At 43.3% G+C, this 27,979-nt stretch overlaps 1 protein-coding gene across 4 annotated transcripts; it reads right to left on the bottom strand.

The window, feature by feature from the left end:
- Nucleotides 1-100: 100 nt before the first annotated feature.
- On the bottom strand, nucleotides 101-27,979 carry LOC106564956 (keratin, type I cytoskeletal 18-A). 4 transcript variants are annotated; one of them, XM_014131510.2, is made up of 11 exons: nucleotides 27,811-27,979; nucleotides 25,916-26,178; nucleotides 25,419-25,623; nucleotides 22,398-22,480; nucleotides 18,793-18,946; nucleotides 15,918-16,199; nucleotides 12,731-12,865; nucleotides 11,364-11,584; nucleotides 8,739-8,998; nucleotides 7,254-7,356; nucleotides 101-2,291 (listed from the first exon to the last, which is right to left on the bottom strand). In XM_014131510.2, exons 3-11 carry the CDS (start codon nucleotides 25,614-25,616, stop codon nucleotides 2,060-2,062), a joined length of 1,668 nt encoding a protein of 555 aa, XP_013986985.1. In that variant the 5' UTR covers nucleotides 25,617-25,623; nucleotides 25,916-26,178; nucleotides 27,811-27,979; the 3' UTR covers nucleotides 101-2,059. The 4 variants fall into 4 exon arrangements, with proteins under 4 accessions (XP_013986985.1, XP_013986986.1, XP_045547205.1 ...); XM_014131511.2 differs by having other exon boundaries at nucleotides 26,041-26,178; XM_045691249.1 differs by lacking the exon at nucleotides 27,811-27,979 and having other exon boundaries at nucleotides 25,916-26,449.

Below are 27,979 nucleotides of genomic sequence, written 5' to 3'. Positions count from 1 at the left end.
TCTGTGGAAATACATTATCTGAAAAATTCGCAGCATTTGTGCAAAACCCATGACTAGAGAAATATAATATTCTATATTGATTAAAAAAAAAACACTAAAGTCAGCGTTTTTGGTGTTTTATTTAAATGAATACATTGTTAGATAAAAGCATAATTCTTCATTCTAATGTTAAAGAGCTCCAAAAAACGAAAAGAAGATTTAGTCCCAAGTACTCCACGAAGCAGAGCAAGTCAAGCGCACGAAGAACTGCATAGAAGATAATTGTTTTGAACATTTGTACACAGGAGGGACCCAACTGCAACGGACAATGGTATTATTTTCGCGTCATATATTTGGTGCCAACTCAAAAACATAGCAAAAAAATAATAAAAATAAAGATATTGTCTTATAGAGTGTAATCAGTCATATAGATATTATGTATACGACACAACAATACCAAAATAAAGCATTCAGGATATACTGTAGAGCAACTATTTACAAATACCGGCCCCTGCTGGCTAAACCAGGGGATATCTCTGCGATACAAGTGGCAGGTTAGATTAGAACAGGGCTCTCCAATTTTTGGAGTGCTACCGTCCTGTAGGTTTTCGCGTTTATCCTAATCTAGCGCACCTGATTCTAATAATTATCTGGTTGATAAACTGAATTAGGTTAGTTACAACTGGGGTTGAAACGAAAACCTACAGGAGGGTTGCTCTCCAGGAAGAAGCCTCACTGCAATTTCAGGTCACAGTGAGCAGTGTGGGGGAAATAAATAGCATTTATTTTTACTGTACATCTCTACCTTCGTTGCTTTGTTTTGACTGTGGCCATATTGTCCATATATAGATAATATATAGACTACAGTTAACTTACAGCATTATAAGGAAAAAGCAGGTTTCAGCCTTAGGCAAACTGTCAGTGCTGGGTTGATCCATGACAGCATAGCAAAACCATTAGCATTTTACACACAGCGAATTGAGAAGAAAATAACCACTCTTAAATAGTCCACAGTAGAAAGCCACATACAACTCTGATGGCTCAGCCTTTTTCCATGTTTATATTTTTCACCACCTGTATAAAGTGTTAGTTGTTACTGAGGGATGGTTGGATTATACATTTGTTAAATGTGGTGACAACTGAGTATTATATACTGGTATGATGTATTATTGACCACAGGGCAAATCTCTTGAACATGGCATGTTGTCACATTTGCCTTGATGGCAAAATCGTAAGTAGGCAATATGACTTTCTACTTTTATACATGATTGAGAAATGCTGATATATCAAATTAATGACATTCACTTTTCTGAATCGCACATTAACCCCTCATGAATGTGGTTTGGTATGGATGTCACCAGGATGGTTTGGTCATGGGGGTTGCAAAATGGCTGCTGGTAATGCTGATGTCACAATGATGATTCTGGGTGATAGTGGAGTTGCAGGAACTTTGATGACATGACAATACCACACTGGTCAATGGCTAGGTTAAAAATATACAGGTTAATACAAGAGGATTCTAATTAAGCAATAAGTCCCGAGGAGGTGTAGTGTATGGTCAATATACCGTTGCTAAGGGCTGTTCTTATGCGCAACGCGGAGTGCCTGCACACAGCCCTTAGCCCTGGTATATTGGCCATATACCACAAATCCTGAGGTGCCTTATTGCTATTATAAACTGGTTGCCAACATAATTAGAGCAGTAAAAACAAATGTTTTGACGTAGCCGCGGTGTATGGTCTGATATGCCACAGCTGTCAGCCAATCAGCATTCAGGACTTGAACCACCCAGTTTATAATATTTCATAACTCTCTGCAATTCATGGGACCAGCGTTGCTAGTTAGCAATGGCGCTAATAGTTGTTAATGGAGTCGGTCCCATATATTCGAAAGCTTCCGCATGGAATTACTTCATTGTCTTAACCTTCCCATCTTCAACCTACGTCAATGGGAAGCAATGCTGATCTCATGGTGATATCACAGTCAAGGGTAGGGATGCTGTTGCCAGATCACAACATTTATGAGGGAGGCAATTCTATGATGATATCACCTATCAATGATAGGTATACTGTTGCCTCGACTATACTGTTGCTTCGACATTTGCCGCGATGGTGGGGATACTGCGGGACCTCTTCATCACCAGGCGGACCTCCACGTCGGGCAGGCTGTCCTGCTTGGTCTGGGCGCAGCCCTCATCCGCCGCCGCCATGTGCAGGTCGAATCGTAGCGACACCGACTTCTTCCGCAGCTTGGGGTTCCCCTTGAAGAAGGAGCCCTCCCACTGCTTAATCACCTTGTCGATCCTGTCCGTCCTGTGGGGCGGGGTTTGGGAAAACAATGAGTTAGGTTTTAAAATGCAATAGATGCTAGACTACAACTAGAAATGTTGACTACATGTATAGAAACAATCAAACAAACAATCATTTACAACGCTGGTGTTGTGAATTGTACCCTGGCCACAGTAAACCCGGGGTAAATTGTAATATGATATCTCTAACTGATGATTAGTCCTATATGATTGTATGGGTGGGACTTTTACAGGTATAAGTCAGAGAACCCTTCCCAAACACACACAAGGATTGTACATGCCTTGTTAACAGTTAATTGTGATAATTATCTAATTCAGAGTCAAGGAAAGTTTACGAGATGACACAGTTAGTAAAACAATTGGGCGACGATGACTCTGAAAGCAAAACTATTTATGCGGCCATTCCCATCCCGGTTGGTACGGCGTGTGGTTTTAACACCAGATGTGTGAAAAAAAGAATTTAGGAATGACAGACGCCGGTGTCTCTCCACATCTAATGGAGCTCATTAAGGAATGTCTCTCAATGAGAAAGATTCCCAACAACCCCCAGACCGAGAGCTCATGCCAAATTTATGCCACATTTCGCAACTGAATAAACTGCTGTTCATCACTCCTGGCTTAGGCATGCAGAGGTACTTCCCTGTGGGCGGGTGTGTGTATTGGTGTCATCATTAGTCTAACAAAGACAACACACAGGGAAAGGTGGTTCATGTGAAAGACGCGTTCAGCTGCTACCAAAAGTGGTAACACTTTGTCCTGAATTATATTTAGAATACCTCATTTGACAGTTTGAAAACATATCCCATAATAGTCTCTTGAAAACATCATAAGTAAAGCATCCCTGCTCCCTTCATTGTAGTTGACACTTTCTGGGCACTAAGGCACAATTACTTTTCACACTGTCTGAAGCAGGTGTGGTGGTGACATTGGGTCAAAGATCACGATTAATAGGTCTGATTAGGGATGTGGTGATGACGAAATTTTGTCAACCAAATAACTGCCGCTCTCACGATAATTGACCATTAATTAACATAAACACATTTAGCATCTGCAGGCTTCCACACATAGCCTACAAGCCACTGATGCAGACCTTTAGAACATCTACATTTTTAAAAAGTCTAATAAATCCATGTAATATAGCCTACACCTTAAAAATAAACCCATTCTTTATTTTATACAAGTATAAATAAACATGATATGAAGATTTTTTTTGTCTATTTCACAAGAACAGAATAGCAAACTCTGAGTTGACCTTATGTTAGACCCAGATCTGGCTATGCCATATAGCTGTGGGCTACACTAGTTCATTTAGCAGACAAGACTTGCTTAGAATTCCATGGCATTATTTTATATTATTTTATAGTATGAAGAATACAATAGAACAAGGCTGAATAAAATATAAATGATATTTCCTCCAAACGATTTGAGGAAGTGCTCACATGCAGCTATTCTGTGTTGAGCGGTTAACAAAGAAATAGGTATATGCTTCATTTAGAGTTATTAACGTAACTTTAGTTGTTCTACAAACGTTGGGCTCTATGTGTTGATTTTGAATACGTTGTAAGGCTGCATGACGCCACTCTAATGATGATTTGAAAAAAGTCAAATTCCAAGGTGCATATTGAAGATCTTGGAAGAGCTGTCCACATTTACTTTTTGTCAGCCAACAAGATTAGTAGGCCTAAAGAACAGCAAAAGCACTGGTCTATGTCAATCTACTATCCCCCATAGTACGAAAGTCTTATCGATTCTGTGCAATAAAGAAATATTGCAAACATAGTCTGGGACAGTTGTGGAATGTGATAGATTCCAAATTAATACAACCACTAGCATCAACAAAAACTGTTTTATGCAATGTGGCTGAAGCAACAGATCAGAACGTTTAGCTTAAAATGTTGATAAACTATTAGGCTGTTTATTCACATTATAAACACAGCAATGCTATAAGGGCGAATGTTCCATTAGCGGGAAAACACCAATATCAAAAGTGACCGCAAATGCGATTATGCATGTAATGCTTTCATTATTAAGGTGCATTCTTATGGCGTAAATTATCTTCCCCAAACTTGAAACTCACTCGCTGCTTATGTATGCCAGTTAGGCTCTACACCCCTTGTAAAGTGGATTAATGTGCTTAATTTTAAGAAGTTATTTGGCCACTTTAGTTTTGATACAAATCTTATCAAAATATAGGCCTATGGGCAAGGCTTTCGACTCTGTCAATCACCACATTCTTATTGGCAGACTCGACAGCCTTGGTTTCTCAAATGATTGCCTCGCCTGGTTTACCAACTACTTGTCTAATAGAGTTCAGTGTGTCAAATCGGAGGGCTGTTGTCCGGACCTCTGGCAGTCTCTATGGGGGTGCCACAGGGTTCAATTCTCGGGCCGACTCTCTTCTCTGTATACACCAATGATGTTGCTCTTGCTGCTGGTGATTCTCTGATCCACCTCTACGCAGACAACACCATTCTGTATACTTCTGGCCCCTCTTTGGACACTGTGTTAACTAACCTCCAGACGAGCTTCAATGCCATACAACTCTCCGTCCGTGGCCTCCAACTGCTCTTAAACGCAAGTAAAACTAAAGACATGCTATTCAATCGATCTCTGCCCACACCTGCTCGCCCGTCCAGCATCACTACTCTGGACGGCTCTGACTTAGAATACGTGGACAACTACAAATACCTAGGTGTCTGGTTAGACTGTAAACTCTCCTTCCAGACTCACATTAAGCATCTCCAATCCAAAATTAAATCTAGAATCGGCTTCCTATATCGCAACAAAGCATCCTTCACTCATGCTGCCAAACATACCCTCGTAAAACTGACCATCCTACCGATCCTCGACTTCGATGATGTCATCTATAAAATAGCATCCAACACTCTACTCAACAAACTGGATGCAGTCTATCACAGTGCCATCCGTTTTGTCACCAAAGCCCCATACCTCTACCCACCATTGCGACCTGTACGCTCTCGTTGGCTGGCCCTCGCTTCATACTTGTCGTCAAACCCACTGGCTACAGGTTATCTACAAGTCTCTGCTAGGTAAAGCCCCGCCTTATCTCAGCTCACTGGTCACCATAGCAGCACCCACTCGTAGCACGCGCTCCAGCAGGTATATCTCACTGGTCACCCCCAAAGCCAATTCTTCCTTTGGTCGTCTTTCCTTCCAGTTCTCTGCTGCCAATGACTGGAACGAACTGCAAAAATCTCTGAAGCTGGAGACTCATATCTCCCTCACTAGCTTTAAGCACCAGCTGTCATAGCAGTTCACAGATCACTGCACCTGTACATAGCCCATTGGTAAACAGCCCATCTATCTACCTACCTCATCCCCATACTGTTTTTATTTATTTATCTTGCTCCTTTGCACCCCAGTATCTCTACTTGTACATTCATCTTCTGCACATCTACCATTCCAGTGTTTAATTGCAATATTGTAATTACTTCGCCACCATGGCCTATTTATTGCCTTAACTCCCTTATCTTACCTCATCTGCACTCACTGTATATAGACTTTTTGTTTTCTTTTGTTCTACTGTATTATTGACTGCATGTTTTGTTTATTCCATGTGTAACTCTGTGTTGTTGTATGTGTCGAATTGCTATGCTTTATCTTGGCCAGGTCGCATTTGCAAATGAGAACTTCTCAACTAGCCTACCTGGTTAAATAAAGGTGAAATAAAAAAATAAATAAAAATACATTTTTATTTTATCTTTATTTAACTAGGCAAGTCAGTTAAGAACAAATTCTTATTTTCAATGACAGCCTAGGAACAGTGGGTTAACTGCCTTGCTCATTTGTGCACCGGGGCCTCCCATTCCTCTTTCTATTCTGGTTAGAGACTGTTTGCTCTGTTCTGTGAAGGGAGTAGTACACAGCGCTGTATGAGATCTTCAGTTTCTTGGCAATTTTTTGCATGGAATAGCCTTCATTTCTTAGAACAAGAATAGACTGACAAGTTTCAGAAGAAAGTTATTTGTTTCTGGGCATTTTGAGCCTGTAATCGAACCCACAAATGCTGAAGTTCTAGCTACTCAACTAGTCTAAAGGCCAGTTTTATTGCTTCTTTAATCAGAACAACAGTTTTCAGCTGTGCTAACATAATTGCAAAAGGGTTTTCTAATGATCAATTAGCCTTTTAAAATGCTAAACTTGGATTAGGTAACACAATGTGCCATTGGAACACAGGAGTGATGGCTGCTGATAATGGGCCTCTGTACGCCTATGTAGATATTCCATAAAAAATCAGCCGTTTCCAGCTACAATAGTCATTTACAACATTAACAATGTCTACACTGTATTTCTGATCAATTTGATGTTATTTTAATGGACATTTTTTTTTAAACTTTTCTTTCAAAAACATGGACATTTCTAAGTGACCCCAAACTTTTGAGCGGTAGTGTATGTGTGAAATTTGTTTTGATTCAGAATGGACCATTATTATGCACTTGTGTCGAAACGGGCAGGGGAAAGAATACATGTTATCTGTGCACTTAAATAGCGAATGGAGGACGCTTTTCCTGTGGTCATTTTTTTAATGCCAGCCAGGTAGGCTATACTGTTGTGAAGAGAAGCAATGTGCTTAATATTAGGAAAGTTGAGAAATAAATATAGTAGGTCAAGCCTGTAGAAAGCTTATGGGATCATCTTTTTAATAGAGGCCATCACTCTATTTTCTCACACAATTGCATAGCCTATAGAAATGTTGTGCAACATGAGCTCATGGGCTCTCATTTTTATTGATGACAGAGTGATTAGAGGGACTATAGAGTGCGGAGTACCAGGCAGTTAGCAAGTTTGTTAGGCTACTAATGACCATCAGCAGCATCAGAGCTTAGAGAAGCCTAATTACCGTGACTAAACGGTCATGTGGAACTTGACTGCCCTCATGACTTGTGACCGCCAGTGTGGCGGTAATACGGTCACCGCAACAGCCCTAGGTCTGATAAATACTTACTCCACGGTACCAGTGCCCTCTGCACTCTCCCTCACCACGTTGCCTTGGAGGATCTCCTGGGTCTTCACTGTGGAAATCCTCAAATCATTGTCTCTCTCTGGCTCTGCACATAAAACACATACTCAAATCAAATCAAATTTGATTGGTCGCACAGACATACACTACATGACCAAAAGTATGTGGACGCCTGCTCGTCGAACATCTCATTCCAAAATCATGGGCATTAATATGGAGTTGGTTCCCCCTTTGCTGCCAAAACAGCCAACACACTTCTGGGAAGGTTTTCCATTAGAAGTTGTAACATTGCTGCGGGGACTTGCTTCCATTCAGCCACAAGAGCATTATTGAGGTCGGCATGGATGTTGGGGCGATTAGGCCTGGCTCACAGTCAGTGTTCCAATTCATCCCAAAGGTGTTCGATGGGGTTGAGGTCAGGGCTCTGTGCAGTCCAGTCAAGTTCTTCCACACCGATCTCGACAAACCATTTCTTTACGACCCTCACTTTGTGCACGGGGGCTTTGTCATAGTGGAACAGGAAAAGGCCTTCCCCAAACTGTTGCCCCAAAGTTAGAAGCACAGAATCGTCTAGAATGTCATTGAATAATGTAGCGTTAAGATTTCCCTTCACTGTAACTAAGGGGCCTAGCCCGGGCCATGAATACAGCCCCAGACCATTATTCCTCATTCACCAAACTTTACAGTTTGCACTACGCATTGGGGCTGGTAGCGTTCTCCTGGCATCCGCCAAACCCAGATTCGTCCGTAGGACTGCTAGATGGTGAAGCAGGATTCCTCACTCCAGAGAACGCGTTTCTGCTGCTACAGAGTCCAATGGCGGCGAGCTTTACACCACTCTAGCCAACGCTTGGCATTGTGCATGGCGATCTTAGGCTTGTGTGCGGCTGCTCGGCCATGGAAACCATTTTCATGAAGCTCCCGACTAACAGTTATTGTGCTGACGTTGCATCCAGAGGCAGTTTGGAACTTGGTAGTGAGTGTTGCAACCGAGGTCAGACAATTTTTATGCGCTATGCGCTTTAGCACTCGGCGGTCCCGTTCTGTGAGCTTGTGTTCTCTACCACTTCGCGGCTGAGCCGTTGTTGCTCCTAGACGTTTCCACTTCACAATAACAGCACTTACAATTGACCGGGGCAGCCCTAGCAGGGCAGCAATTTGACGAACTGACTTGTTGGAAAGGTGGCATCCTATGACGGTGCCACTTTGAAAGTCACTGAGCTCTTCAGTAAGGCCATTCTACTGCCAATGTTTGTCTATGTAGATTGCATGGCTGTGTACCTGTCAGCAATGGATGTGGCTGAAATATCCAAATCCACAAATATTTTTATATATAGTGTATTTAGCATGCTGAATGTGTGTGTGTATGGTACTCCTGCCTGATTGTGTGTATACGAGTGTGTATATGACCCTTAACATGAATATGTGTATACCATTCTGTGTGTGTATGTATCTGACCACGTCTCCCACCTGTAAGGATGACCAGGCTCTGTTGCCTATGCAGCGTTAGTGCAGGGCTCTTCCTCAGGCCGTTCTCTGTCACAGACCACCGCTGAGGTCTCTCAGGCAGGGGCTCGGACAGTGGCTCCTCAGGGGTCACCGCGGGGTCACTGAGGCCGTTCTCCTCCACTCCATTCTCTTTGGGCTCCTCCCCTATGGGGCCTGGCTCTCTTTTGGGGCCCCTCCAGCGCTGCAGCCCCATGGCCGGTCCGTTACGCCCACCTGGGTACCTGTGAATAGATGAGAAAACATGGTGAGTAGGACTCAATGGAATCTGTGTGGTGGGACACTCCTTCGGCAGCTGTCTCAGATGCTGTCTACATATTTGATGGATAACTATAGCCATTTCTGTGCACTCAAAGAAATTGCGTGGCGGAAGGATATCTTATAGTGTGGTCAGCACATCCGAATCATGATATGACAGAGCAGATTGATACAATACAGAGCCTGTCATCTTGAGTTGAGCAAGTGCATTGTGATCTTCTGAGAATATAGATATAAATCCAATAGACTGGGAGAAGATCTAGGATGCATCATCGAGCGTCATCTTTCTCAACCTGGATGGTCATAAAACTAGATAATGCTGGGCACCTCCCAGATAAATAAAAGGAGGTAATAAAAACATAATTATGAGGCCTGCTGGGGTGAGTGTGCGGACAGATCTGCGATGTACAAACATAATGGCCGGGAACTGTCTGTGCTTGAATGCATTCGTGTGACCAGCCTGTGAATGCCTCAGTGATGATAATTGAGTATTATCTTTAGGCCTGTAAATTGAATGGAATCTTCCCTAATAAATGTTAAGAGGAAACGACATTAAAGATCTGAGTGAATGAAAGCCATGAGGTGAATGTGGGAATGTCTGGTACAGAACAGCTGGCAGTTTAAAACTGTCTTATATCTGTACACACAATGCAGAGAAATGTGTCTGCCTGTCTTCCTGCATGTCTGCCTGTTTTCCTGCCTGTCTGTCTGCCTGCCTGTCATCCTGCCTGTCTGCCTTCCTGCATGGCTGTCTGTCTGTCTGCCTGTACTGTAGGTAGGTAAATACACTGAGTGTACAAAACATTAAGGGCACTCCCTCACAGTTGTGTCAAGTTGGCTGGATGTCCTTTGGGTGGTGGACCATTCTTGATTCGTGAAACTGTTGAGCGTGAAAAATCCAGCAGCGTTGCAGTTCTTGACACAAATCTGGCACCTACTACCATACCCCACTCAAGGTTTAAAAATCCTTATTTAACCTGTCTCCTCTCCTTCATCTACACTGATTGAAGTGGATTTAACATGTGACATCAACAAGAGATCATAGCTTTCACCTGGATTCACCTGGTCAGACTATGTCATGGAAAGAGCAGGTGTTCTTAATGTTATGTATACTCAGTGTACATTAACACAAGTCTGGTGAATTTCCAGTAACCAACAGATTCACTATTATATTGAGTCATCGCCAGAACATATTTGTCTCAACCTGCAATTATTTTTGATTCTCTATGCAGATAAGGCTTTAAGCTGCAACAGTAAAGAAAGTCATCTGTCACACTCCTCAACAAAAGAGACAGACTCGACAAGTAAATGTAGCTGTTTTGACAGAGAAACAAAAGGGATAAAATAAGAAGAATCCTTTTTTAAGTTAACTTCATCCTTTAAGCTCCTTTTGGATGGTTTTGGATGTTTAATTTCATTGGAAATGTTTGGGAACAAGGTGGTGCTTTTTTGATGAGGTTTTGACTGTCTGAATGTGCATGGGAAACAAAAGATGGATCATTATAGGCGTGGAACGCTCATGGGAGAGTTTTTATAGCATGTTTTCATGTTCTGTTAAAAGCAACTGGGGCATCTTCATTTCGTTTAAAAACTGAAGGAGAGTTCATGCAACTTAAAAGGGTTTCCACCCTTCCTCATGTCCTCACATATCCTGAGATCATCTTTCTCATACTGACTAATGATTCACAACCTTCACTTTCGATCCCTTTTCTTTAAAATGTATAGTACCCTCAAAAAGTTTCTCTAGCAAAATACCTTAAAGTTCCTTCACTGTCTCGTTAAGAACTTCACTGTGATACAATTTCTGTTTGGACATTTTAATGTTGTACGAAAGCTTATCCTGCCTGTTAATTTCAGCCATCTTCATTCTTAATGCAGAAGTTCATTTCGGGTCATGCAATTCTATACCTCTCAGCGCTTTATGGTTCTTATTTATAGTTCAGGTTTACGGTTTAGGATGAAGACCTGCCAGCTCATTGCTGTGAATATGCCCTGTAGCTTGAAACTGTTTAATATCACAATATAACGTTATACTTTATATCAGCTACCTCACCCTTAGTAAGTGTGTATTCATCTGTGAGCATCTATGTCTGTGTAATTGACCAGAAATCGAATCTAGCTCAGCTGCTCCATTCTAGAGTAAAGCCTTTTGCTCTGGGGGTTACACATGTCAAATCTCAGGAAAGGTTACTCATCCCCATGTAGTTCACCAAACCTCCTCTGTTACATCTGCCCCAGGATCTGTCCCAAATGGCATCCAATTTCTTTTTTAGTGCAACATTTTTGTTGAGGGCCCATACAGCCCCTGTCTGTGACCGTTAGCCCCCTCACCTGCCCTCCTCGCGCTCCAGCAGGCGCCTGTAGGTGGCGATCTCTTTCTCCAGCCTCATCTTGGTATTGAGCAGCTGACCGTGGCGCTCTTGCTGCGTGGCCAGGCCGCCCCTCACCTGCTCCAGCTCGCCCTCCAGGCCTTGGATGACCTCTGACAGGCCCTGCAGCTGGCTGGAGTACTGACGCTTGGTGTGGTGGAGGGAACTCTCTAGACCTTTCTCCTGGGGAAGGGAAGGACGGGGGAGAGAGGGTAGACAGGAGAAAATTATGTGGGACAGAGAGAGGAGATAGGGAGCAGGTGAAAAGGGAGAGAAAGGGCAGAGGAGATGGAGAAGAGAGGGGAGAGGAGATGGAGAAGAGAGGGCAGAGGAGAGGGGAGAGAGGGGAGAGGAGATGGAGGAGAGAGGGGAGAGGCGATAGAGGGGAGAGGGCAGAGGAGATAGAGGAGAGAGGGGAGAGCAGATGAAGGAGAGAGTGGAGAGGAGTTGGAGGAGAGAGGGGAGAGGGGAGAGTAGATGGACGAGAGAGGGGAGAGGGGATGGAGGAGAGAGTGGAGAGAGTGGAGAGGAGATGGAGGGGAGATTAGAGAGGAGAGAGGGGAGATGGGAAAGAAGAGGGGAGAGGAGATGGAGTAGAGAGGAGATGGAGGAGAGAGGGGAGAGTAGTTGCAGGAGAGAGGGGAGAGGAGATGGAGGAGAGAGGAGATGGAGAGGAGAGAGGAGAGAGGGGAGATGAGAGAGGAGATGGAGGAGAGAGTGGAGAGGAGATGGATGGGAGAGGAGATGGAGGGGAGAGGAGAGGAGATGGAGGGGAGAGGAGAGGGGAGAGGAAAGAGGGGAGAGGAGATGGAGGAGAGGAGAGAGGGGAAAGGAGAGAGAGGAAAGAAGATGGAGGAGAGAGGAGAGGAGATGGATGAGAGAGGGGAGAGGAGAGGGGAGAGGTGGGGAGAGGGGAGAGGGGATGGAGGAGAGAGAGAAATAGCAGGATCAGAGAGATTAAATAATTGTAAAAATGGAGAGGGGGAGAGAGAGCAGAGAGTGGATGAAGAAGGTGGAGCACAGCGATGGAGAGGGAGGGCAGCGTAGAGGGGAAAGAGGGAATATGATAGAGGAGAGGGTGGATAGGGACAAAAGGTGATGAGAGGATGACACAGAAGGTGGAACAGAAGAGAGAGTGAGAGGGGACGGGGTAGAGGGGGAAGAGGCAAGAGAACAAGAGTGAGAGAATCACCAATAGTGTTTCAGAATCAATAAAGATGAATGCTCTCCAAACTCTACTGATCCATTATGAGACAGGAAAGTACTGTATGTGTCTGCCGCAATGCTGAGGCTACAGTGGTGTGTCTGTGCATGTGTGTGTGTGCTCACCAGAGCATGTAGGGACTCGATCTCCACCTGCAGGCAGTGCCACTGTTTCCTGGCCTCGGCTAGCTCTGCCCGCGCCTCCCTCAGGGCAGTCCCTCCGAGGTTCACCTGGGCCCATGCTGCGTCTTCTGCATTGAGCTGGGGGAGAGAGAAGGAAGTCATATAACACACACACACACACCTCCACGTGCGCACGCAAGTACGCATGCACGCACCTACACACATCATTCACATGGAAGATCACAAAAATAAAGTTCTGATGGAGATAGATGCTGACACACACACAAACAGGAACAGTTCACATGGAACTCAGGGACACACACACACTCATAAAAACTGGTACCCACACACATTGGCACAGAGCCAGAGGATTCCGGGCACATATGGGACAGGTCAATGAGGGTAATCTGACACCCGAGGCGTTAACACGAACTGATGAACTATCTGGTACACAAATAGGCTTCACACCTTTATAAATCTACCTGTAATCATTTTCCCCACAGATTCCCACAGGGCACAAACATGTTGAATCAAGTTTGTTAGTTAAACATGAAACTGACGATTGTGCTCAGTGGATTCCTCGAACCTGTAGACATCGTACTATTACTCTGTAATTACCATGTAAACAAGAACGTATTAGGGGCAATTATTGTAAGTGTTTAACCTTAACCAGTCATTTTACAGTAAGAAGCATAACATAATAGCTAGTTAATTTGTCCCATACAGTATGTACAGTGCATTCGGAAAGTATTCAGACCCCCATTCAGGCCCTATTCTAAAATGGATTAAAGAAAATGTCCTCATCAATCTACACACAATACCCCATAATGACAAAGCAAAAACTGGTTTTTCGATTTTGAAACTTAAATATGACATTTACCTATGTATTCAGACATTTACTCAGTACTTTGTTGATGCACCTTCGGTTACTGCCTTGAGCTTTCTTGGGTATGATGCTACAAGCTTGGCACACCTGTATTTGATCCAACCTGACAGATCCTCTCAAGCTCTGTCAGGTTGGATGGGGAGCGTCACTGCACAGCTATTTTCAGGTCTCTCCAGAAATGTTCAATCGGGTTCAAGTTTGGGCTCTGGCTGGGCCAATCAAGGACATTCAGAGACTTGTCCCGAAGCCACTCCTCCGTTGTCTTGGCTGTGTGCTTAGGGTCGTTGTCCTGTTGGAAGGTGAACCTTCGCCCCAGTCTGAGGTCCTGAGCGCTGTGGAGCAGGTTTTCATCAAGGATATCTCTGTACTTTGCTCCGTTCATCTTTCCCTTGGTCCTGACTAGTCTCCCAGTCCCTGCCTCTGAAAGACATCCCCACAGCATGATGCTGCCACCACCATGTTTCACCGTAGGGATGGTGCCAGGTTTCCTCCAGACGTGACGCTTGGCATTCAGGCCAAAGAGTTTCAATCTTGGTTTCATCAGACCAGAGAATCTTGTTTCTCATGGTCTGAGAGTCTTTAGGTGCCTTTTGGAAAACTCCAAGTGGGCTTTCATGTGCTTTTTACTGAGGAGTATCTTCCCCAGATCTGTGCCTCGACACAATCCTGTCTCGGAGCTCTACAGACAATTCTTTCGACCTCATGGCTTGGTTTTGCTTTGTCATGCACTGTCAACTGTGGGACCTTATATAGACAGATATGTGCCTTTCCTAATCATGTCCAATCAATTGAATATACCACAGTTGGACTCCAATCAAGTTGTAGAAATATCTCAAGGATGATCAATTGAAACAGGATGCACCTGAGCTCAATTCAAATACATTTGCAACATTTTCAAAAAACCTGTTTTTGCTTTGTCATTATGGGTTATTGTGTGTAGATTGATGAGGATTTAAAAAAAATGTATTCTAATTTAGAATTAGGCTGTAACGTAACAAAATGGCGAAAAAGTCAAGGGGTCTGAATACTTTCCGAATGCACTGTATGTGCTTTAGCCAACTCTGCTTCCCCGACAGATCTGGAACCAGGCTGTAACAGGGCTGTATTCCACTCCAGACTCCAGTCCACTCTGACATAAAGGGCCCTCTAACTAGGAGGGCAACAAACAAAGTCATTCTGTAGAGCAGACGCTGCTTAAGTACCAGTCGCTGCCTGCCTGCAGCCATGGGCCAAGATGCTTAATCACGCCTGTCACATCAAAGTCCCTGGCTGCATCCCAAATGGAACCCTATTCTCTAAACATTGCACTACTTTAGACCAGAGCCCTATCGGAGCCCTATGGGCCCTGGTCAAAAGTAGTGCACTAACTAAGGAATAAGGTGCCAATTTGGATGCAGCCAGTGTGCCACAGACGGTAAAACTGACCAGACGGAAACAACACAGCCATGATGAGTGACTCATTCTTTTCCCCCTATTTCCACTGAAACCGAAATGCTCCTATTTCAAAACCTGAAATATGAGCGGAAAAATAATCTCATGGGTAATAAGCGAAACTGACTAGACGGGCTGCGTTATTGTTGAAAACAACATAGCTATGAGAGAAAGCTATAGGTCATTTGCTAAATATATCATATTCCCTGAAATCAAAATGCTACTATTTCAAAGCCTGAAATACTGTCCCCATCCGATGTGATCGAAACCAACAGCTATGGAAGATGGCTATATGCTACAAGCCAATTGCAAGTTATCCTTTTCAACTGAAATCCAAATGCTCCTATTTCAAAGACTGAAAAGAATCCTGTCCTCAGCTGATGCCTTATAAGGACATAGCAGGAAGCAGATCAGAGAGGCCCGTTACAAGTGATGTATTACAATGCTGCGGTTGTGGTTTACGACGTATCAATATCTAAAGAGGAGCGGCGTTTCAATATCGTAGTAAAAGTTGATCTCTTCTTTGGAGGTAATGGATTGTCTATGGGGCACCTTTCTGTGTGGGTAGGGCTGTGATGAGGATAAAGAGGGAAGGAGAGAGAAAGAGGGAGAGAGGTAAACAACCCATTTCAGACCTCAGACCACCTCAGAGCTCCGACACCAATTCAGTACAACAAATCAAAACAAACCAACTCTTCTTATCTTCCCACATATCACTGCGTTGCCTGGAAACAGCAGAGATAGAGCTATGATCAGGGTGTGACTAGGTGGCAGGGAGCCAAGGGAGGATGAAAGGAAAGACAGAGAGAGGGATGGATGGAAGGAAGGAAATTAAGACAGGGGGAGGGACAAAGGCAGTGAGACACTGCGTACCTGTGGGAGAGATCCTCCATGGGCTCGGGGTCTGAGTGTGGCTCCGAAACGGCTCGGCCCGGCAGCGGAGCATGGAGTTTGATTTGGGGCGGCGGCCAGGCCGGGGTGTCGGTCATCTGGGACTTGATTTAGGCCGGTGAGGCTGAGGCGGTCGCACTGCGTCCTGATTCGGTCGAGGAGCTGGGAGAGCTCCATCCCTGTGCCATCCTCCTCCCACGCTGTGGCCGTCACTAGCAGCGCATTACAGGAGTCGGCCTGCTGCTGCTGCAGAGCACGGGCTGCCTGCACAATGAACCAACCAGAGAGAGGGAGAGAGAAGAGGGAGAGAGAGACAGGGAGATATATGAATGTAAGAGAGTATACAAGAGTGTGTGTGTGACAGCGAGAGGTGATGGATCTGAGAGAGAAGGAGAAAAAGGAACAGAGAGAGAACGAGGGCAGAGGAAGAGAGCAAGAGAGAGAGAGAACAGTGTGAGAGCAGACACACGCAATGCAGGGGAGGGGTAGACTCTGTTATTGAGCCTGAGCCTGTGAGTCTGGGACAGTGTGTGTGTGTGTGTGTGTGTGTGTGTGTGTGTGTGTGTGTGTGTGTGTGTGTGTGTGTGTGTGTGTGTGTGTGTGTGTGTGTGTGTGTGTGTGTGTGTGTGTGTGTGTGTGTGCGTGTGTGCGTGTGTGCGTGCGTGCATGGGAGAGAGAAGCTGGATCCCGTAAAGACCTGAGTGGAGGAAGGGAAGGGGAGTATTAGTCAGCAGGAATAAAAAGGGGTTAGTAAAAGAGAAAGAGAGAGAGAAGGGTGGGAGGATGACAGGAAAGCATTGAAAGGGAAAGGATGGTGTGAAACCTAACACGCCTTTCCACTGAGATCAATAGGGGAGGTGCGAGAAAACAGGAGTAGGCATTCTTCTGGTTAATGGGCTAATAAGGAGAAGGTGTTCTGAGACGTTGTTCTTTCTTTACAGTAGCTTTCTTGTGTCTTTCTCTCTCTCTTTCTCTCTTGTTTCACATTTCTTCTGTCTCGCTCTCTTTTCTTTCTCTTGCTTTCTCTCTCTTCTCTCTTTCTCTTCTCTCTCTCTTTCTATCTCTCTCTTCTCTCACCTCTCTAATGTCTCTCTCTCTTCCTTCTCTCTTTCTCTCTCTTTTTTGTCTCACCTTTCTCTCCCCTCCGCACATAAACATTAAAAAAAGAATGAGACAATGGGAATTTTCAAAGGTGGAGTATACTGTGCAAACACACTGGATGCTGATCAGTAAAAAGTTAACGGATTTCCTCCTAACTGGAACAAGACATAGAGTTGGATAACCCCTGCCAGAGTCACTTCCCACAGGGCACAAATTGGTTGAATCAACGTTGTTTCAATGTCATTTTTCAACATGTTGTGATGCGGAATCTACGTGGGAAATACATTGGATTTGAAAAAAGAAATCAACGTAATATGTTGTTTTGAGGGTGAAACTTCAACCACAGGATTATGTAACCATGGTAACCAAATTTCAACATAGACAAACCTTGTATAAAATGTGTTGCATTTGTAACTTAGGCTGGGCAGCACCTCCTACTGGAGAATGTATATATCTACAGCTACCGTTTGGTCTCGCAAGCCCAGCCCTGCTTAGCTATGATATTCATCAATAGTTATTGTTTCAATTCAACCCAGAAATTAAAATAGAAAATAAAATAGTCCAATGGCTTCAAGCTCTGGTTGATTTCAAATGTAATGATATTTAGTGATATTGGAATGTTTTTGGTTGTCAACACAACCAAATATCAACATTTGAAGGAGATGTATCTTCTGCTTGGATAGTTCCATCTGTGCCACTGATTTAGTTTGACTTTTATTCCATTTTGTCTACAAATGAATCATTGATAAGTTGGATTCACGTCTGCATCTCAACCAAAAATCAAAGTTAAAGAAAATGACTGAATCAAAACAAACCAACCTTTAAATGCCCATTAATCAAAGTTTGTTTTGATTCAGTCCTATTTTTTAACTTAGATTTTTGGTTGAGATGCAGACATGAATCCAACATACCAATTATTCATTTGGAGACAAACTGGAATTAAAGCCAGACTAAGTCATTGGCACAGATGGAACTATCCAAGCAACAGATAAATCTCCTTCAAATGTTGATATTTGGTTGCGTTAAAAACCAAACACAATTCAATATTATTTTTAAATACAATAGGCGACATGTTAACAAATTATGTTGGACTCATGTCTCCAACTCAAGTTGAAGAATGATTAAGCCAGTGACTCAGATAGGCTATCTTACAAACTAATGTAACGTTCAACCTTAAAATGAGTAACACATCCATGGCCACATTTTGAGGTTACTGCAACTATACATTTCTTCTTATGTAATTATATAAAGTGTGCATTTTAACTTTGATGTAACCTCAAAGGGTTGAAAGTGAAGTGAGAGATATTTCGTGACAACTAAACCAAAAAACAGATATGTTTTTTTCATTGGAATTTGGTTGTGCTTTTATATGGTTGAAAGCATAATGATAACACATTGGAAATTCAACTAACTTTTGTCTGTCTTTTTGAGTGGGTGAGTATAGGTTGTAATCTCACTGATCAACGTCTCAACCAAATATTACCCAAATATCCATGTTTAAATGACATGGTGTGCCCAGTGGGCAGTGGCTCAGATGAAATGATCCAAGCATTAGACACATCTCATTTAAATGTTGGTATTTGGTTGCGTTGTCAACCAAACACAATTCAATGTTACTTTTGTAATACCGTAAATAGGCAAAAGTCAAGGCTATCTTACAAACTAATGTAAAAGTATTTATTCAACCTTTTACGGATGTTTTTACTGAACGAATGCAGGTGTACGGAACCGCACGGACACTGGCACAAGACCGTACCACATAGTCCTGGTGCATGTCCTGCAGCTCTGTCATGGAGTTGTGTAGTTCCGCCTCCAGCTGCACATTGGTATGCTCCACCCTCGTCTTGTTCTCCCTCAGCAGAGCCACCTGTTGCTCCAGACACTTGGTCTGCCTCTCTTCCAACTCACATCTATGACAGGACACAGAACACATCTCATCTTATTAACTGGGTTGTGTTCATTAGAGCACTCAATAGAAAAATTTTTAAAACTTTTTGAAATGGGAAAACTGAAGAAAAATGTGTGTTTGTTACTGGACAGGTAGTTCCTGTTACCATGTTTCAGTCGGCGATATTGACTAGTAATTAGCCTTGACCACAGTGGTCTATGCAAAGTGGCTATAGGCCTACACTTTACCAAGAGGTGGTGATGGTTACATAGGGAAGTGTTTTTCAATGTAGGTCTACTGAATGTTCCCTACTCTGGGTCAACTAGTCAGGGTACTTTACATGGCTGGTGAAACAGCTACACATACTGTGCATGTACAGTCGTGGCCAAAAGTTTTGAGAATGACACAAATATTAATTTTCACAAAGTCTGCTGCCTCAGTTTGTATGATGGCGATTTGCATATACTTCAGAATGTTATGAAGAGTGATCAGATGAATTGCAATTAATTGCAAAGTCCCTCTTTGCCATGCAAATGAACTGAATCCCCCCAAAACATTTCCACTGCATTTCAGCCCTGCCACAAAAGGACCAGCTGACATCATGTCATTGATTCTCTCGTTAACACAGGTGTGAGTGTTAACGAGGACAAGGCTGGAGATCACTCTGTCATGCTAATTGAGTTCGAATAACAGACTGGAAGCTTCAAAAGGAGGGTGATGGTTGGAATCATTGTTCTTCCTCTGTCAATCATGGTTACCTGCAAGGAAACACGTGCCATCATCATTACTTTGCACAAAAAGCGCTTCACAGGCAAGGATATTGCTGCCAGTAAGATTGCACCTAAATCAACCATTTATCGGATCATCAAGAACTTCAAGGAGAGCGGTTCAATTGTTGTGAAGAAGGCTTCAGGGCACCCAAGAAAGTCCAGCAAGTGCCAGGACCGTCTCCTAAAGTTGATTCAGCTGTGGGATCGGGGCACCACCAGTACAGAGCTTGCTCAGGAATGGCAGCAGGTAGGTGTGAGTGCATCTGCACACACAGTGAGGCGAAGACTTTTGGAGGATGGCCTGGTGTCAAGAAGGGCAGCAAAGAAGCCACTTCTCTCCAGGAAAAACATAATTGACAGACTGATATTTTGCAAAAGGTACAGGGATTGGACTGCTGAGGACTGGGGTAAATCATTTTCTCTGATGAATCCCCTTTCGATTGTTTGGTGCATCCGGAAAAAAGCTTGTCCAGAGAAGACAAGGTGAGCTCTATCGTCAGTCCTGTGTCATGCCAACAATAAAGCATCCTGAGATCATTCATGTGTGGGGTTGCTTCTCAGCCAAGGCAGTGGGCTCACTCACAATTTTGCCTAACCACACAGCCATGAATAAAGAATGGTACCAACACATCCTCCGAGAGCAACGTCTCCCAACCATCTAGGAACAGTTTGGTGACGAACAATGCCTTTTCCAGCATGATGGAGCACCTTGCCATAAGGCAAAAGTGATAACTAAGTGGCTCAGGGAACAAAACATTGATATGTTGGGTCCATGGCCAGGAAACTCCCCAAACCTTAATCCCATTGAGAACTTGTGTTCAATCCTCAAGAGGCGGGTGGACAAACAAAACCCCACAAATTCTGACAAACTCCAAGCATTGATTATGCATGAATAGGCTGCCATCAGTCAGGATGTGGCCCAGAAGTTAATTGACAGCATGCCAGGGCGGATTGCAGAGGTCTTGAAAAAGAAGGGTCAACACTGCAAATATTGACTCTTTGCATCAACTTCATGTAATTGTCAGTAAAAGCCTTTGACACTTATGAAATGCTTGTAATTATACTTCAGTATTCCATAGTAACATCTGACAAAAATATCTAAAGACACTGAAGCAGCAAACTTTGTGGAAATTAATATTTGTGTCATTCTCAAAACTTTTGGCCACGACTGTACAGTAGGTAAACACCGTGACACAGTATATGGAAATGTTACAGCCGCACATCCATTGTATCTAAGCAGGTGCCTAGCCCTTTCCTTCAGTCAATGACTCAAAGCACCCTCTTTGGTCTCATGGCTGAAATGTTATTCATATTTTTCAAAATGTCTTACTTAATCAAGTAATTAAAAAAAAACTGACGTAAATCCAGTGTTTCTACAGTATGTCAAATGGTTTTGTTATATTTCAGTCTTCTGTGATGCATATAAATTGTAATATTGGGATGCAAACTCAAAATGGAATACATTTCATATATCTGACATGGTACAGGTGTTTTCTTTTTTCTTAAGCCCATAACCATGTGTGTGAGGTGTATACTTTTGTTTCAAAGTAGATTTGTTTAAGACTACCAAGAAACACTCTGTGTGACCCTGATTTAGCCCATTGCAGTAAAAGGTTTTAAGATATAAAAGTGTTTTCAGGTAAAGGTAAATAGACTGCACACTGCAATCTATGCTCCCATGTGTTTTAGTGACCCTTCATCAGATCTAACCCAATCATATAAAAGACCTTATCATACAGTAGGAAAAACATCTTGCAACAGTCATTCAGTAGTTGCAATAGTCCTCACTTTCCAACAGATGCTAAAGTTACAGACATCAAATCAAAGTTTATTGGTTGCGTACACAGTTTAGCAATTGTTATAGCGGGGGCAGCAAAATGCTTATGTTACTAGCTCCTAACAATGCAGTAAAATGTCAAAAAGTTCACAAATAATATATAAATATTTTTTAAATACAGTATAAACCTTGTGACACAGAGTTGCAGACAACATCGTGACAGTGGCCCAGGTAAGGCCAGCAGGACACAGTATATAAATAGAGGAGGTGTGTATTCATAGTTCATAGCTGCCTGCATGTTGTTGCCCTCCCTTGCCTTTCAGGGGTTAATGGATCTCCAGCCGCGTCCCAAATGGGACCCTATTCCCTATTTAGTGCACAAATTTTGACCACACCCTATGGGTACCCTGATGGCCCCTGGTCAAAAGTATTGCTCTAAATAAGAATTAGGGTGCCATTTGGGACGCAGATCTCTGGCAGTAGCAGAGGGGCTGGTGTGTCACTCTGCATCAATACAGATGGGAAAGTGCCGACCAGGCACAACACAGCCAGGCTGTGATTTGTATGCAGGTTGTTGAACAGGAGTGGGAACTATCCTAGTTATAACAAAGTGTGGACTGTACTGCTGCTACAGTAGAGAAGAGATAAAGTATCGCTGCAAGGGAAAATTAAATATATGATTGTTATTCAAGAGGTGCATTTAAAGTGTTATAGACTGAAATTGGTTGTTAGTATTATACTAATAGTAGGTGTAGGATTTGATGGATTTTTGCTCTTAAAATAGATGTTTCCAGAAGGCATTCACAACTGCTATGGTATATCTGTATTTTCTTTAGATATGATGAAAATAAATACTATGAGGGTATGTGTTACTGTATTAGTATAGTATTCTAGGCTTCACCTAGATTGTCCCAAACACTACTGACCTGGCCTGGATGGTAGAAGCCCTGGACATCATGTGGTCAGACTGCAGCACCAGCTCTGCATTCTCCATCAGCAGTTTACCAACCTACAGAACCAAAACACAGTCAACACACAAGACAAAATAGCAAGGAAGTGAATAAGATGCGTGAAAAACATGATCGATTTCAGAATGTGTTCAATCTTGTTGATCCATGTAATGTCATTGGCCCAACAGGTAGAAAAAAACACAATGAAACATGAAATCACATACGAATACACCTCAGTACACTGGAAATTCACATTACCAGGTGCTGCATCAAACGGGGTCTTTCTCAAAATGTGAAAACATGTGGGTGAGGCTTATCACAATAGAACAACTTGTAATAAAGGTTTCTCTTCCTTGAATTACACTAGCCTCATCTCATACTGTGTGGCATGACATTGACCAATGGAAGAGTTGGCTATAGCACATAGAGTATGGGACAAGGCTAATACACTAGCACAAGATAGAAGCCTTTGAAAGTTCATCAAAGAAAGGAAGTTGGAACAGAGATAAGAATAAGATAAAGGGATACTTTGGGATTATGGCAATGAGGCCCTGTATCTACTTCCCCAGAGTCAGATGAAATCGTGGATACCATTGTTATGTCTCTGTGTCCAGTATGAAGGAAGTTAGAGGTAGTTTTGCGAGCCAACGCTAACTAGCGTTAGAGCAATGGCTGGAAGTCTATGGGTATTTACCAGCATGCTAGCAGATACCCATAGACTTCCAGTCATTGCACTAACGCTAGTTAGCATTGACTCAGGAAACTACCTCTAACTTCCTTCATACTGGACCCAGAGACATAACAATGGTATCCACGATTTCATCTGACTCTGGGGAAGTAGATAAAGGGCCTCATTGCCATAATCCCAAAGTATCCCTTTTATCAATTTAGACAAGCCAGTTGGAATTACTCTTTATTCTGAGAGAAAAAGATCACTTGAGGTTGATCCACTTCACATTCATTTAAAAGACTGCATAATAATATTCTGCCTGTTCATGCTTGTCAGATTGCCACCAGCTCAGTGAGTCCGTTTTATTACACGATGACGTCCCACGATTTGGGTTCATTAAGACAAGGCCTGAAGCAGCTGTGGCACAGATATTAAAGCCAAGGAGCCTCTCACAGTAATTCTAGTACTTGACCTCAAAAACCCTAAATGTTTGGCGTTAACTGCAATGTAAGTACATGAAACTTAAACTAATGTTATCCAAAATCCCTTGCATCTTTGATATGGAAATGTTTACAGTATAACCTAGGGCCATTTTGAGTTTCAATGCTGACTCTTCCTTTGCCAATCACAATATCACAATGCTTACTCAAGACAAACACACCCATTTTGAAGGAGGAAAACCAGGAATAACTTGGACAATTGTGTTTTTGCTCACAGAAGTGCCTCAAAGATTATAATCATATTTTCATTGTAATTACCCGTTCAATTATCTTAGCTCTGCCAGTTATTCATCTCTGACTGTGTTGATTCATAGCCATGAGAAAGTACAAACCAGATATCAGCACTTTTTCTTCCAACAGGGCACTTCTCCAACTGAACATTAATTGATTGATTTCAAATGAAATCACATAAAATTGCATTTGTCACGTTTTGTAAATAACAGGTGTACACCAACAGTGAAATATTTACTTACAGGCCCTTCCCAACAATGAACAGAGAAATATAAAAATAATTACACAGGGAATAAATACACAATGAGTAATGATATCTTAGCTCTATACACGGGTACCAGTATTCCTTATTATGACTTGTTATTCAATGCTTCTAAAAAGAATGAGGGTGGCGCCAGGTCTTAAAACCTAAACCCACAACAATAACAGTAGTCTAGAACTGAAACCGGACTTGAGGAAGATGCACATAACAAAGACTGTTACTATAAATCATGAATTCATGTCAAAGGAAGATTTGAAGAACGTTATCAGTTATGCGTATGTCAAGTCATACATTTTTCATTTGATTTGATTTATTTAGCCAGGATAGTCCACTCAGTAACAAATGCCACTGTTTTCCAGGGAGTCCTGGGTTCCATAGAAGTCAACATTCCAGGTATTAGTCCAGGCGAAAGTGTGAGGAAATGTCCTACATATGTACATTTGTACATGACATGTTCTCACATGGTAAAGCCTGCAGATATCGTATCAGTGCTGCTATGCATGATGGATCTTTATATTGATCAATGGATTGGCAATCACTCATATTTTACGCAACACTCTCACTGAAAGTGAAATTGGGCATAAAAGTCAACCCTCCCGTTGGCTTCAATGCTAATAGGTCAGATCTTGGTGCTTTCTTTGCCTTTGTCTCCATTCACATTCAGAGACCATATATCAAGGAGCGGTTGCAAAACCTCCAATCAGCTCATGCGAGCGAGCTGACAATTACAGCAGCCCGTGTTAATGGTCTACTAGGGCAATGGCCTTTAAACAAATAAAAGGATCCACATTCTTGAGTGTGACAATGAAGGGATGGCTTGTTTCCAAATGTCCTGACATACAGTATGACACTACTTCTCACCCTCTGGAACAGTTGACATTGTCTTGGTAGGACCCACTTTGTCTAATGTCGGTTTTAATTTGACTGCTATTAAGTGTAATCATCGCTAGGACTGAAAATCATTAATAACTGGTTTGCTCAGTCAGTGCTGTATCTGTGTCAAAGCCAAAACCCTGCACGCAAGAAAACACCTTTGAAGTAAAGATGCTTTGCCAGCTATTTCCAGAGACATATCGTCTGCTTTGCTCTACTCTGGTAAAAAATTATATGGATAATATACAGTACAAGCTAGACTCTAAAACTCAGTCCTACTAGCTACTGTATGGCCAGAACACACCAGCTCAAACAGATCTAGGCATTACAATACCTCAGCATAATCACTGGCAAACAAAGGTACTGTCGGTGGACATAACAAAAAACACTGTTTAATGAGTTGGGGTCCCTCAGGGCTCAATGTTTGGACCAATTAAAAAGGTAATAGATGCCAGTCTCACCTGGGCACGGAGATCATCCACAGTCCTTTCCTGCTGGGTCCATTCCTGGGGGTGTGGAGCGTTCTTTAGGCCCCAGTATGCAATCTGGCCCTCCAGATGCAAGTTTGCCTTTTGCAGCTTGTTTACCTGCTCCAGGAAGCCCTTCAGACGGCTGTTGAGGCCCTGCATTGTCCACCGAGAGTCCTGCAGCAAATCCATGGTGCTCCTATGCAGTGTACACCCAAAAAACACACACAGAGTCCTCTCAGGGGTGCTATCAAACACTTATAGCCTCGCCAACTCAGGAGAGTGTCTGATACAAAGTGTCAATCCAAACATACGATAACTACTTATGGTATCCAAAAACTCTTTCACTACTATTGCAGCATACGTCCACACCACAGTCTCTTCTACCCACTTGCAACTTTGGCAGGCGGTACCCTGCCTGCCACCGATACTGGTGAGATTACGGACCCATGAGGTGGTTACTGGGTAAATATTTACCCAGTAATACTCACCTGTGAGGTAATGTGGCGTCCCTTTCTCTTTCTCCCTCTCTCTTTCCCCCTCTCTCTCTCTCTCTCTCTCTCCCTATCTCTCTAGGTTAGGCAGCACCGTGTGTTGGCAGCGGTAAGATAAGCACCAGTCTCAGTAGCCCCTGGTCACTGCAGCGAGCTGCTCCTGATCCTCCTCTCCCAGACGGAGCTGGACCACATTCTTCTCCACTGCTTCAACAACTTTCACTTTCCCACTGGGTCCCAGGTCAGAGACGGTCCCCTGTCTGTGACAGATCAGATAGGAATGGTAGGGTTAGGGCTAGTCTCACTATCGCACCAACTATGTGCCAGCTGTCATGGGGTCAGCCATGACAGGGCCAGTGGTACTGTCCCTGTTCTTTCCGCCCTGAACACAGCCTGCAGCAGTGCTGTAGGGGTGAGTGCTGGGGTAAAGCAAAGCGCTCACTCGCTGGACACACTGTTGCTTACATCACCAGCGCTCTGAGGCCCTTTGTGTTCTCTGATCTAGGATTACTGAGCCCTGTGTGGAGGGAAAGTTCAGGCACACACTGCGACAACACTCTCTGTTTGTGTGAGTATGTCTGTGTTTGTGTGTGTTTGCGTATGTGTGTGTGTGTGTGTGTGTGTAAACAACATATCTAGTATCTACTAATAATTAATAACGAGAGACGAATGTCTATCCACTGACTCATCAGATCAACAGCCTGTAATAAGCACTGAACTTTGTGCTGTGTCACATGGGTTGCTCAATTCCTCCCTTGACTACCACTACCCTCTCATTGGCCTGTTTTGTGTGTGTGTGTGTGTGTGTGTGTGTGTGTGTGTGTGTGTGTGTGTGTGTGTGTGTGTGTGTGTGTGTGTGTGTGTGTGTGTGTGTGTGTTTGTCTGTCTGGGGGGGGCAAGTGAGATCATTTACCAGACATTCTCGCAGGTCACAACTTTTTCATCCTCTTGAAGTTGACAACGATGTTCTACTTGTATCGGAGATACCAAATGTGTGTTGATTCGTCATGGCAACCATCAAGCTTTCTTTCAGTCTTTCACTGACTTTTTTTATGACTTACCTCAAGTAATGTGAGGGTGTTATTTCCATTATCAATTCATCTAACCAAGATCTTAGACATTTTGGCACCAGCACATAAGTCATAACAATACAAGCTTTAAGTCAGGTGAGGTAATCAGATAAGACGTATGCTTAAGGTAGTTAAGGTATGGGTGCGGCATCTAAAGAAGCCGGTGAACGTCTGACGGAAAAAGCACAATAAAACATACAGTTTAAGCCGCTCTGACAGGGTGTTTGGAATGTGAGTTAAGGTAACACAACTCATAGTCATCTCTATTCGTCTCTCTCTCTCTCTCTCTCCCTCAGAGAAGGCACTTTCAAGTCCTTTCCAGTCCTTTGCACTCCCAATCTACCTCATTATGTGATAAAGGCAGCAGATGACTTTGGGATTTACTTGTTGGATCAATAAAGGATTTCTCTTCCTTTCTGTGTAAACAGCCACGCCTGCATTGTACCATTCACAGACCGGATCTAGGGATCATTAATATGAGGTCACACTTAAACCTGCTACAAACACTGTGTCTGTCTAGAGTCTATAGTACAATATCACCATGGAAACACTTCATGGGCGAAAATAATGTTCTCTCATTGAAGTGATTCCCCCAGAGCTTGCCAGGGCTGTGGTTTTGGCTTTGGTCCATAACAAGTGCATACTAGTAGAGAGAGTCCTAGGACAGTCTATTCGGACAGGGACGAGAGAGAGGTGAGAAAGGTTGCACCCACACATCCACCAGACCAAAATGTGAAACCAGGTGAGACCTAACAAGCATGTCAAAGGGAAAACTAGAGCAGGTGGAAGTTAGAGGCCACACGGGGCTGTTAGCGCTCTTACCATCACACACACTCGCCCACGCAGCGCTGGACCGCAGCCTATCCCCCTGGTGGTTTGCTGTGTATGATGAGGGCAATTGATAGTGCCGTCGTTAACAGGATGAAAACAATACAGTGCAGCAAGCTCTTCTTTGTGTGTGCCTGGGACAACAGATCACAAAATGTGAGTG

This window comes from Salmo salar, chromosome ssa12 (genome assembly GCF_905237065.1).
Source record: "Salmo salar chromosome ssa12, Ssal_v3.1, whole genome shotgun sequence".
NCBI lineage: Eukaryota > Metazoa > Chordata > Actinopteri > Salmoniformes > Salmonidae > Salmo > Salmo salar.
This window is presented reverse-complemented; position numbering and strand designations above follow the sequence as displayed.

Excerpts from the sequence above, each read along its gene's own strand:
- LOC106564956 (XM_014131510.2), bottom strand. The coding sequence starts at position 25,616 with ATGGATTTGCTGCAGGACTCTCGGTGGACAATGCAGGGCCTCAACAGC. Across the intron at positions 16,200-18,792 it reads ACATGCACCAGGACTATGTG|GCAGCCCGTGCTCTGCAGCA; the intron begins GTACGGTCTTGT and ends TTCATTGTGCAG. Across the intron at positions 2,292-7,253 it reads GAGGGCACTGGTACCGTGGA|GACGGACAGGATCGACAAGG; the intron begins GTAAGTATTTAT and ends CCCGCCCCACAG.